The sequence below is a fragment of the Geotrypetes seraphini genome, chromosome 8, assembly GCF_902459505.1.
Source record: "Geotrypetes seraphini chromosome 8, aGeoSer1.1, whole genome shotgun sequence".
NCBI lineage: Eukaryota > Metazoa > Chordata > Amphibia > Gymnophiona > Dermophiidae > Geotrypetes > Geotrypetes seraphini.
This window is the reverse complement of record NC_047091.1, coordinates 155,961,933-155,974,587: the sequence shown is the minus strand read 5'-3', so window position 1 is coordinate 155,974,587 and position 12,655 is coordinate 155,961,933. Positions and strand designations below refer to the sequence as shown.

At 43.3% G+C, this 12,655-nt stretch overlaps 1 protein-coding gene across 4 annotated transcripts in view; it reads left to right on the top strand.

Annotated features, from left to right (window-relative positions):
• MLXIP (MLX interacting protein) overlaps positions 1–7,317 on the top strand; it is a 138,638-nt gene extending 131,321 nt beyond the window's left edge. For 3 of the 4 annotated variants that reach the window (XM_033953871.1, XM_033953869.1, XM_033953872.1), the window contains 3 exons: positions 2,759–2,888; positions 5,822–5,920; positions 6,789–7,317. In XM_033953871.1, coding sequence (XP_033809762.1) covers positions 2,759–2,888; positions 5,822–5,920; positions 6,789–6,910 — 351 coding nt within the window. In that variant the 3' untranslated portion in view covers positions 6,911–7,317. The remainder of the gene's footprint in view (positions 1–2,758; positions 2,889–5,821; positions 5,921–6,788) is intronic. The other variant, XM_033953870.1, reaches the window with a different exon arrangement.
• Positions 7,318–12,655: the final 5,338 nt, after the last annotated feature.

Genomic DNA, 12,655 nt, shown 5'->3' with positions numbered 1-12,655 from the left:
GTCCGTGGCAGGCAGGAGTGCGCATGCACGCTACTGGCAGAGAAATTTTAAAGTGCATACCTCCCTGCTCTTCAGCTCCTCCAGGCATCGAGCAGCAGTCCTCCATCCAGTCCACCGAAGCGGATCTTCTGTCTTCCTTCCTCTTCAAAAAAGCTTACTGAGGATAGCGGCCGGCTGTAGTGAACCTCGCAGGCCGCTCTGCACCTCAGTAGCACATTCCTTCTGAAGCACCGGATCACATCAGAGGGAATGTGATACTGAGGTGCATAGCGCCTGCGAGGTTCGCTACTGCTGACTGCTATCCTCAGTAGGCTTTTTTGAAGAGGAGGGCAGACACAAATGACCAGGAAGCCAAGTGCTGGACAGGGGGAGCAGGTAAGGGGTGCTTCTGGACAGGGGGAGCAGGGAAGATGTGCTAGTGGACAGGGGGGGAGATAACAGGAAGGGAGGCCTACTGCTGGACAGGGGTAGCAGGGAAGAGGTGCTGTTAGACAGGGGGGGAAGTAAAAGGAAGGGATAAGGCCTATTGCTAGACAGGGGGAACAGGGAAGAGGTGCTACTAGACAGGAAGGGAAGTAAAGGGAAGGGAGAAGGCCTACTGCTGGACAGGGGGAGCAGGGAAGAGGTGTTGTTAGACAGGAGGGGAGGTAAAAGGAAGGGAGAAGGCCTACTGCTGGACAGGGGGAGCAGGGAAGAGGTGCTGTTAGACGGGGGGAAGGTAAAAGGAAGGGAGAAGGCCAACTGCTGGACAGGGGGAGCAGGGAAGAGGTGCTGTTAGACAGGAGGGGAGGTAAAAGGAAGGGAGAAGGCCTACTGCTGGACAGGGGGAGCAGGGAAGAGGTGCTGTTAGACGGGGGGGAGGTAAAGGGAAGGGAGAAGGCCTACTGCTGGACAGGGAGCAGGGAAGAGGTTCTGTTGACGGGGGAGGAGGTAAAAGGAAGGGAGAAGGCCTACTGCTGGACAGGGGGAGCAGGGAAGAGGTGCTGTTAGACGGGGTGAGGTAAAAGGAAGGGAGAAGGGCTGCTGCTGGACAGGGGGAGCAAGGAAGAGGTGCTGCTTGGACACGGGGGAGGTAAAAGGAAGGGAGAAGGGCTGCTGCTGAACAGGGGTAGCAGGCAAGGGGTGGTGGTGGACAGCCGAGGAAAGAGAGAGACAGAAAGAAAGACAGACAGACAGAAAGCGGCCAAGCAGAGAGAAAGAAAGAAAGACAGACACACACATCTATTCTAGCACCCGTTAATGTAACGGGCTTAAATACTAGTTAAAGAATAAAAAGATAAGTACAAAATACAAATTGAAAAATTAGAAATTAAAGATTCTAAAACAGCATGTAGAAAAGCTGTGAACAGCCTTATAGGGCTCCTTTTACTAAGGTGTGCTAGTGGTTTTAGCGTGCGCTACAATGCCATGCCCGCTAGACGCTAACGCCTCCATAGAGCTTGCATTAGTAGTTATCGTTTAGCGCGGGGTTTGCGCGTGCTAAAAACGCTAGCGCACCTTAGTGAAAGGGGCCTATAGTTTTCACAGCCTGCTTTGTTTAGTGTCGTGTTGCCTGCCAGCTCGGGTTTATATCCTTTGTGAAACATTGTTGTTTGTTGGCCCTGGGACGCTCTGCCCACCTCATTGCCCTCGTTGACGTTCCGGCTGATATACTCACCAAGGTATTGGTGAGTATATTCCCAATCTGTTTTTTCTTGTGTTACAGAAAAGATATTTGTAGAGGGGAGAGGGTCAGGATGACATGGAAGGAGAATATTCAGTTCTGTCCAATTCAGGATGACCTTTCTCTTTCACAACTCCTGAATTTTGTTTATTTCATGTTTTATTATTTATTTTATTGGGATTTTATTTATTTAATATCTTACTTTTAGTCTTTAAAACCCTATTTTCGAACGAACCCCAATTTATTGATAAACTACTTATTCCCCATAGCTCATCACGCTCTTTAAGGTCCATTAATCAAAAACTTTTAGCAGTTCCTTCATTGAAAGTTATCGGAACCCGTCGTCACGAAATTTTCTCTGTGATAGCCCCACAATTATGGAACGCCTTACCCCAGTATTTAAGAGAAGAAAATGACTTGAATCATTTTAAACGCTCTCTGAAGAGCTTTCTTTTTAAAGACGCTTTTAATCTATAATCACATTTAACAATTATCTTCTTTTTTTTTTTTATTCCCCCTTCCCATTGTTCTTACTTCTTACCATTCATGTCTTCTTTTCTAATAAATACTATTGTAGTTCTGCCCTCCTTTCCTTATGCAGCTGTTAGTTTGTATATTAATTTGTCAAATCTATGTAACTTATTGTGAAAATTAATATATGTGTATACCTTTTTTTATTATGTAAATCGCTTAGTAAATTAGATAAGCGATTCAATAAGTTAAAAAAATAAACTTGAGAAACTATTATGTGATATCTCGGCCATCTGGAGAGAGACTATGTCCTGGAGGGGACCCTTGCTTCCAGCAATGAAGGTGACCTGTGTGGCTAATAAAACATGCTACTCCATTATACCACTTAGGAACAGATTTAGATTTATTTGACTCATTTACCCAGATTATTCTGGGAGGAATGGTGTTGGGGGTGACTGATTTGTTTTTTGGGGGGGCAAGAGTAAAGAAGCCTAAAAATTAATTGGGAGGGACTCAGGACTGAAGGCCTCCCTTGGCTGTCTGATACTTTTGCACTGGCCCTGGTCTCCTAGGGCAGATTTTGTAACTTACAAAGCCTTTTCCTTAACTGTGTCTGATGTGCAGTTCAGTATTATCATTAAACCCCTGTTTGAATCCTTCAATGGTATGGTGTCGACCACCAGCTTGAACGACCTGTATCAAACAACGTTGTCCTGGCTGGAGCAACACTGCTCCCTCCCTGTTCTTAGACCAAGTAAGTAGATCACGTGCACTTCAAATGTAATTAATCGGGAGTCAAAGCAGTGAGAGAGAAAGGTACTGGCATGTGTTTAGGAGATGGGGAGTTTTGTTTGTAGTCTGTTAAATCGTGCTAGAAAGGTGATTAGATTGCCAGAGATAGACTTGACATTTGGGACAGCAGGATTATCAAATGATGTTTAAGAACTGTTCTTTTCTTTTCGCTTATGCCTGCAGAGATACCAAGTTATCTAGTTGTTGGCTGGAGGCATTTTAGATGGTCCTGATTTTGAATGTACATCCCAAAGCTTTCTCTAGCCTGATCCTGCTCATTAAAATCAATCCTGCAAGTCCCATAATGCACCAGGATAGGGTGGCCAGAAATCCGGGACTTCCCAAAATCTCCAGCTTGAACTGAGTAACTTAGCATCTCTATGCTTGTAATTAAAAAAAAAAAAAAAATGGAACAATTCTCTAATGCAGTTTCTTAAGAGCGCTTCCCCCATCCCAGCCTGATATTTGCAAGGAATATTGGTGAAACATGTATATATTGAAGCATTAGGGTTACCATATTTGAGAAGTCAGAAAACGAAGACATATGACCTTAACCTTGCCGCCTCCCCCACCACCACCACTTTTCAACCATTTCCTTAATCCCCCCTTCCCATCCTCTGTACCCTTTTAGTGCTTCTCTCCCTCCCTCCCTCCCTCCAATCCCTTTCCCCACGGGTGCCTCTCTCTCTCTTCCCTCACCCGCGGGTACTTCTTTCTCTCTCTCTCTCTCTCTCTCCCCCCTCCCCCACAGGTGCTTCTTTTTCTTTCTCTCTCTATCTCCCTCCACCCCCCCCAAACACACAGGTGCTTCCCTCACTTTTTCTCTCCCTCCCTCCAACCCCTCCACAGATGCTTTTTTCTCCCTCCCTCTCTTCAAACCCCCCCTCCTGCAGGTACTTTTCTTTCTCTCTCCCTTCCTCTAACCTACCCTTCCCCCAGCATGATCCGCTGGCACGGGCCCTTTCTCTAGCCTCCTCCCACCCCAAAGTCGGGTATAGCTCTCCTCTGTATCCCCACCTACCTCTTCTACTGAAATTTAATCTTTCGGCCAGCCAGCAGCATTAGCAAGGTGAGCCTTCCGCCATTGGCCTGCCCCAGAAGCCTTCTCTCTGCAGTGACTTTCTGTTCTTGCCAACGCTGCCAGCCAGTTCGAAGTTTAAATTTCAGCAGAGGAGGTAGATGGGGGACAGGGGAGAGCCATATGCCAGACAATTTAGAAAGCCATCCAAACACCCTGAAAATCCTCTAAAACGAAGACATGTCTGGGTAAATCTGGACATCTGGCAATGGCTCTTAGGCATTGGTGGCATGAGGCATTATGACATCAGGGAAACAGCCTGGGACTTGTATACTTGTATGCATTTTTACAACCACACTCAAAGCGGTTTGCAGACAGGCACTTCAAGCATTTTCCCTATCTGTCCCAATGGGCTCTCAATCACAAGAAGCCCAGGATCACAAGAAGCAGCACAAGATTTGAACCCATTACCTCAGGGTGCTGAGGCTGTAGCTCTAACCACTGCGCCACACTCTCCTTTAATACAATATCAGAAGTGAGCCAAGTATGATGAGGTTGGCTTTTATTGGTGGAATGAGGCATTATGACATCAGAGAAAAAGATGGAGACTTGTATACTGCCTTTTTGTAGTTTTACAACCACACTCAAAGCAGTTTACATACAGGTATGTCAAGCATTTTCCCTAAACAATCACGAATACCCAATTTCCAAAAACATAAAAATACTCGGTATCACTCTAGACACTCATCTAACTATGACTGACCACACAAACTCACTAGTGAAAAAATGTTTTTACATGCTATGGAAACTAAGGACCATAAAAAAATACTTTGACCCAACTTCATTCAGGTTGCTGGTACAGGCACTGATCCTATCCATTCTTGACTACTGCAACATCATCTACCTGGGCATCCCACAAAAAACAATAAAAAAAACTGAGATTAATACAAAACACCGCCGTTCGCCTAATTTTCGGACTAAGAAAAAACGATCACATCAGCCCCTACTACAAAAAGCTGCACTGGCTTCCAATAGAAGCACGGATACTATTCAAATTCGCTTGCACCTGTTTCAGGCAAGCCTGGGGACTAGCACCTTCATACCTGCAAACTCACTTCATCCTGCACAACCCCACACGAGCAACCAGAAACAAAAACATCTTTGCGTACCCAAAGATTACAGGCTGCAGATACAAATCGTTCCTGGATAGAACCTTTAAGTTCCAAGCGAACAGACAGCAAGTTTGGCTGAAAAACTACATAAACGAACCCAATCTGTCTTACAGTGCATTCCGTAAATCGATCAAAACCGCCCTATTCGCAAAATTCATTGACTAAAACTGTCCCCTCCCTCACTAGGACTCCCCTCCCCGTAAACGCCTTTTCTTTCTCTCAAGAAACTCCTCATCTATTCAGATATCCTCTACCCATAGAACTCCAATTCATATGTAAGTTCTAAAGTATTCAGGTACTCATTACCTATAGAACTCCAATTAGCACGTAAGTTTCCCATTAGACTATTATATTGTATTTAGACTCATTGTATGGTATGGTATTTAGTCTTATTATATTGTATTGTATTTAGACTTATTGTATTGTATTAAGACCTTTTGTTATTCGCTGAATGTCCAGCCTTCTTACAATGTAAACCGCCTAGAAGTCGCCTGACTATGGCGGTATAGAAAAATAAAGTTATTATTATTATTATCTATCCCAGTGGGCTCACTATCTAATGTACCTGGGGCAGAGGAGGATTAAGTGACTTGCCCAGAGTCACAGGGAGCAGCGCAGGGGTTTATACCCACAACCTCAGAGTGCTTAAGCTGTAGCTCTAACCACTACACCACCCTCTTCATGATGTCATCTTTTTTGCATTAGAAACCATGCACAAAGATGAAAACTATGGAACCGATAATCTTTTAGGATGGTTTTTTTTAAAAAAAACAAAACAACAATCCAATGATACAATGTCCTATAGTAAGTATGTTTTATTGTGATCCTCTTTGGTTTAAATGGAGAAAATAAGATATGGAGGAAGCTTTTATTTTTATTTCTTAGATGTGCACTTAGCTGAAAACAGAAGTGAGATAACTTTTTCCATGTGTGAAAAGATATTGGGGGAGAGTAACCTGCATGGAGCAGCGGTTCTGACCCTAAATGAAGGCATAGATAGGGGAGGGTAACCTGCACCAAGCTGAAAGAAGGCACAGATGGGGGGAAACTTGCATAAAGTGGTAGTTATGACTTAATCACCTTACGGGGAAGACTAGAGGGACCTCTTTGGTCTTTATCTGCCATGTTGCTGTGTATTAGGTATGGAAAACAAAAATAAAGTGAGTACATCCTCCCTTTTAAGATCCTGAAAATTCAAATATATATACTGAAGGAGTTTTCTGTGTATATATAATATGTGTGTGTGTGTGTGTGTATATATATATAAATATTTTATTTTTTTTAAATAAATGCATAATACCTATATGTGTCTTTGTCTAAGTCCTTTCACAGAAATTAGCCAGTCATCTGTTCCTCTTGATTTCATATATTCATGTTCACTGCAGTAAAATTGTAAAGCCGATATTCACACCGCATGAGGTAACCTGACTACTTCCCGCAGTTGGCAAACCCGAATATTCAATGCCAGGGCCATATCCAGCCACTGGCATTCAATTTCTGGGTTAAATGCCGGCACTGCAGATGTAGCTGACCATGCTACTGGTGTTCTGTTCTAAACCTGGTCACCAAGCTTTGCAAATCCAGCAGCACTTAAGCGCGGTCACCTTGCTTTTTTTTTTTTCTCTGCCCCTGCTAACTTTATTTTCCATGTCGCTCTTTCTTGGTTTCCCAGTGGTGCTTAACACTCTTCGGCATCTAAGTACGACGACCTCCATACTCTCCGACCCATTGGGACTGGCAGAAGAAGCCATGCAAGCAGTGACCAAGGTCAACAAGAACACTGGCGCCACCTAGCGGCAGGAGCAGGCTTAGATTTGTGTGAGGACGCCCATATGTTGTGGTTCCTATGCACCGCACCATCCGTCTGTGTTTTCCATAGCACTATCCATAGTGGTATGGGCACAGAGCAGTGTGCTGGGAGAGAGGAGGGTGAAGCGAGGCCATCTCCATGTCAAGAGTCACAGTGCAGCAGGCTTCAGGATGTTCAGTTCTCCAGTGCTGCCCTGGGAGGAGAACTAAGCTCAGGTATCTATCCAGAGTCTCAGGAAACTGTATCTAGATAGACCACGGCAAGATTTTAGTACATCAAACTGCCATCACTAAGAGGCTGCCTCCAGGGTCCATAAGGAAAACTTTGTTAAAGGGAATGTAATTTTGTTTTCTTTTTAGTATCAGTCATCAAATATATTTTTATAAGCATTTTTTTGTCATCTCTCTTGATCAGCAGATTGAAATTCAAAGGGTAGTTGCACTCCCCACATTTGGCTTTGTGAAGTTGCTTGTTACTATACATTAAAGCCTTTTTGTTATTGAAGGGTAAGGAATATAAGTGCTCAAATGAATCTTGAGAGCACAAAGAGCCAATTAGCAGGTGGATAAAGCAACATTACTATCCCCAGCCTAAAATATCAATTTATTTTATTGTGTCCTCCTGTGATCTTATTCTCTGTCTCTTCCCCCTCCCCCTCCCTTTTCATGCATTTATCATTCTAGCATTTTACACCTTGTTTGGATATAAAGTCTCCACCTTGCACTGCCTCTGAGCTTTTAAAGTCTTTTCCCAAGTCCAGGCTTCCACTTTCCATGCCACAGCCCTACTTTACCAGTATCGCTTGAGAATCCACATAAATTCATAATGGTAAATGTGAGCTTTTCATAGTAGACGAGGCTTACAAACATATTTGACTGTTCCACCACAGAAATAAAGTAAGAATTCAAGCAGAGACTGAGAATTTTACAAAATTTTATGTCAACATTTATTTTAAGTATGATGATTACTAGTACTGCTATTTTAAAAGCCTTTTTCTACAAATGCTTGGAAAGGAGTATGTATTTTGCAGGATATTTTTTTTTTAAAGCAATTCCTTATGCTCACTAAATATATCTGTAGAAACCCAGTTTTTGTCTCTTGGGCCAGACTCCTGCTCAGATGGGAAGTGACTGGGAATAATGCAGCAGCAAAATCTGCATCCCCTGATGGGAGAGACTCCCATTCTTTGCACAATAGTGACACCTAGTGGCTAGACTCCAGGATGCATTCAAACAAGTCTACGGAGAAAACTGCCATCAGTGACCCCCCTCCCCCTTACCAAAGACCCTTCACTCTGAAAACATTCTTTATTCTCTGATTAAAAATTAGAATAAAAAATAACTTTTTTTTCTGCTGTCTGCAAACTGTAAATGATCTTGGAGACAAGATGATTTTACTAGATGATGTCACACTTGTTGGTCCTTTCTTAATTCTTGTACATGTCTTTGTAACGAAGTGTTTGCCTATTACCCTAAAACTTTATTTTTCATAGTCAGTTGTATCCTCATGGTAGTTGAATGCCCTGTCATCTGCACATGCTGTTATGAAGGATGCTGTGAATCCAACTACATTTGGACAGACATTAATGTCAGCTGAAGATGTTTGTGCAAGTTCCATTGACTGTGGAGTCTAAGAAAAGCTTTCTAGGGCAGTCTGCAGTTTGATGCACCCCCATTAGACCAACAGAAGATAACGAAGGGAGAAGGTTGACCCAAACTTAGTCAAAATATTTTGGGCTGTTCGGGTATTGAGCTTCTTCCTCTGCTGCTTGTAGACTGATTTCTGAGGTCACTGCCCGCATTCAGCCTTTGGACAACAGTGACTGCAGTTCATTAAAACTGCAGGAGGGTAAGTGGTTGGTGGCCAAATAAAATTGTGTGACCTCCTCAGATGTGTAGAATCAAGATGCATCTAAGAAGAGCTCAGCCAGGTGGTGACCATGGATGTGGGTTTGTGACTACCTCACAGTTCGGGTTGCTCTGTAGTGCATTCTTGGAGAGTAGGAAGCAGTGCTGATAGAGAGAAATTTTATGTAGTGATCAACCTGTAGAGGAAGAAAAATCTGTATATAATATATGCAGGGTTGGTTTTTTTTTGTTTTTTTTTTTAATTAACAGAGAAGCACAATGAGAACCTCATTTGGAGGAAGGGAAACCTTCTAGAACAGTTTGAAAATCTTGTTTTAAGTTTAAACGATTTTTATTGATGACTCCACACAAAATCCACAATAAATGGTACTATATAATACAACCCTGGTCATCGTAATTTTAACAAGAAATATAACCCCCCTCCCCCACCCCCGGGGCCAGTCTCTTCTGTCCCTTCTGCACAAGACGAGTAATAATATCATTGAAAATCTTTTTAAAATGCAGGAAGCTGAGCTGAGTGTATAAATACACACACAGATTTAACTTTCTAGCCCTCAAGTCGGACTGTTCTATTGCATGCGGGGCACTAAATCGCTCCAGAAGGTGGGGGTTAAGTTGACACTGTGGATATGGTGCAGACTTCCCCTCTGGCCCCTTTTGAAATGGAGGTTTGTATATGAGAGATGAGGATGTTGAGTAACACCAGTCCAGATTTAGACTAGAGAGTTGCACGGGGACAGAAATCCCACCCATCCCCGCCAGGATCCTCTCCGTCTCCACCCGTCCCCGCCAGGATCCTCTCCGTCCCCACCCATCCCCGCAAGGAATTACCTCCATCCCCGCCCATCCCCATAAAAGCAGCAATTACTTCTGACAGGATCATCAATTCCACAGTTTCTTTTGTGTTTGCACTGTTGTTTTTCTTGTGGAATCTCTTTGGTGGAACCCTTTTTTTGTTTTCTGTTCAGGTAATTAACTTATAAATCCCCTCTTTTACTAAGGCTGACGTGTCCATTATATTATATGGACGAACCCTGCTTCCAAAGCCTTCCAGCCCCTTGGGAGTCCCATTGGCTAGAGGGGGGTCCCCGTGGGAGTCCCGTGGGCTAGAGGGGGGTCCCCGTGGGAGTCCCGTGGGTTAGGGGGGATTCCCACGGGACCCCTGCGGGACCCGCAGGATTCCCGCGATCTCCGTTCCCGTGCAGACCTTTAATTTAGACACAGCTAGGACATGTGTGCAATTCAAGGTGCTGAATATTAGGGATAGGCACAATCATAGCGTTGCAAGGAGTTCAGTCTTGGCTTGCTACTTAAGATTTTCACAGTATCAAAAATTAAAGTCTCCTCATTTAGTTATATATCAGATGGTAATCAAAAAGCTTAATTTCAAAAATTCTTTCTGATGTATCTCAATTTCAATATTCTATAATTAGCAAATGGCAGTTCATTTTTTTTCAAATAAAGCTTTTATTGAGAAATACACAAAATACAAGAAATACATATTATAGGCAGCGAAAACACAACAAAGAGCAGCACACTGCAATCAAGAAAACACCAGATGTGCTGCCAACAAGAGAAGACATGTGCAATCCCCATACACTAGCAAGATGAAATGGCAGTTCATTTATGTTCTTATTATATGCTCAATTCATAGTTTTTGATGATAGAAAGAAATAGTTTTCAATAATAGAAAGGACATGACCTCAGTGGCTACATCTGTACCAATTCAGATCTGTCATAGTGCAGACTTCAAACATCGCTGGCCTCCTCATTGGTCATATCCCAACCGCCATCCCATCAATAAACTAATTCTTATTTTATTTTGATTTCCAATCTGAGTTTATAAAGCTTTAAATAGTTTGATTCAATAAATTAGTTTAATAACATAGCTTATCATAGAGATAAATGTTGAAATTGAGATATATCAGAAAGAATTTTTGAAGTTAAGCTTTTTGATTACCATCTGATATCTAACTAAATGAGGAGACTTTAATTTTTGATATTTCGGATAGTACCTCATAAAATATTGAAATTTAGAGAAAAAATTGCCATTACTTCATATAAGATTTTCACAGAGCAGTGGCGTAGTAAAGGGGTGGGGGGGGGCAGTCTGTCCCGGGCACCGTCTTGGCGAGGGCACCCATCCTCCTCTCTGTGCTCCCCCCTCCCCCTCCACTGTCACGCATCGTGCTTCCCCCGTACCTCTGTAACATTCCTGGCGCGAGCAGCAGCCCCCAACCTGCTGTCGCACTAGTGTAGGTTCTTCCTCTGTTGTCACTTCCTGGAGCCGCACCTAGGAAGTGGCATCAGAGGAAGAGCCGACGCTGGCACGAAAGCAGCTTGGGGATTGCTGCTGGCGCCGGAAATGTCACAGAGGTACGAGAGAAGGGAAGCGGTGTGCGTGCGTGGCAGGAGGGGGTGGGGAAAGAGCGTCTGGAGGTGGGAGGGGGCAGAGAAGAGGACGGGGGAGGGGGTGTCTCCACTCCAGGCGCCTTTCACCCTCACTACGCCACTGTCACAGAGGTCATGTTTTAGATCAGTGGTCCCCAACCCTGTCCTAGAGGACCATCAGGCCAATCGGGTTTTCAGGATAGCCCTAATGAATATGCATGGAGCAGATTTGCATGCCTGTCACTTCCATTATATGCAAATCTCTCTCATGCATATTCATTAGGGCTAGCCTGAAAACCTGATTGACCTTGTGGTCCTCCAGGACAGGGTTGGGGGACCACTGTTTTAGATAATGGCTAGGTTTTTTTGGGGGGAGAAGATAAATTATGACACCAATAGATCAAAATCTGTTTGCACAGTGTTTAGGAAAAGTCCTAGTGCCCGCTATACCCTTTGGGTGTGGTTAGAAGCAGATGCTGAGGGCTTTTCAGTTCCCGTTTGAAATTATAGCTCAAGGAGCAGGGTAAAAACTGTGAATATCATTGCAGTACGGAGTGGAAAGGTGACATTCTGTCTGAGTTGCAGGAAATCCATAGGTTGTGACCTGCAGTGCTATGTGGAGGAGTCGGACCCTGACCAAATATGATTAATACTTTGTCTTCTTTGTCACTTTGTGCAAGTGGCTCTGTGAGGGTGAGCCTTGCAAAGCAGTTCATTCATTCTTAATGTTCCATCTGTGATCTGGAGTCTCCATCTAGCAAAAATCGTTAGAGGCAAGACATATTATTTCATTGCTTGGCTGTTCTCTGCTCTTTTTCTACAAGTTAAGCCTGCTTTGCGGTGTTTTACATGGAGGAAGAGCTGCAGCTCTAGGCAGACTGAAATTTTCCAGCCTGTACATGGATGGAAGTATTGTGCCTAGTGGACTTTGAATGTATTATTGTTGGGTTTTTTGTGTTGTTTTTTTAAAATATATACAGTATATGTGTTTATATATTTTTGTTCAATTTTTTTAACCTTTCCTGAACTCTTAGAGATGGGTGCAATAATAAATTGAAGCTATAAATAAATACACGAATGCACATGTTTTTAGCACGATGTGAAGGAAGCAAAAACCGTGTGAGGGTTTTGCATTTTGAAAACTAACCATGTGTTGATTTTTTATTTTTTTTTTTCCATTGGAAAAAAACGGGTTCCAATTTCTGAGGGTAATTTTTTATATCTTGAGGCATCTTCAAAGGGAAAAGCATGCCTATAATTTTCCCTTTGAGAGCTGGTGCATAGTCCGTGGGGGAAAACCCCCCTGCAAAGGTTGCATCTACACGCACAGTATTGGGCTTTCAATTTGTTGAGTATATTTTCCATATCTAAGTGCAAGGCGATTAGGACATGAAGACAAAATTCATCACCATTCCTGTCCCCATGAATAACTACAGGAAACCATCCTGTGTCTCAACCTCTGTCCTTTTT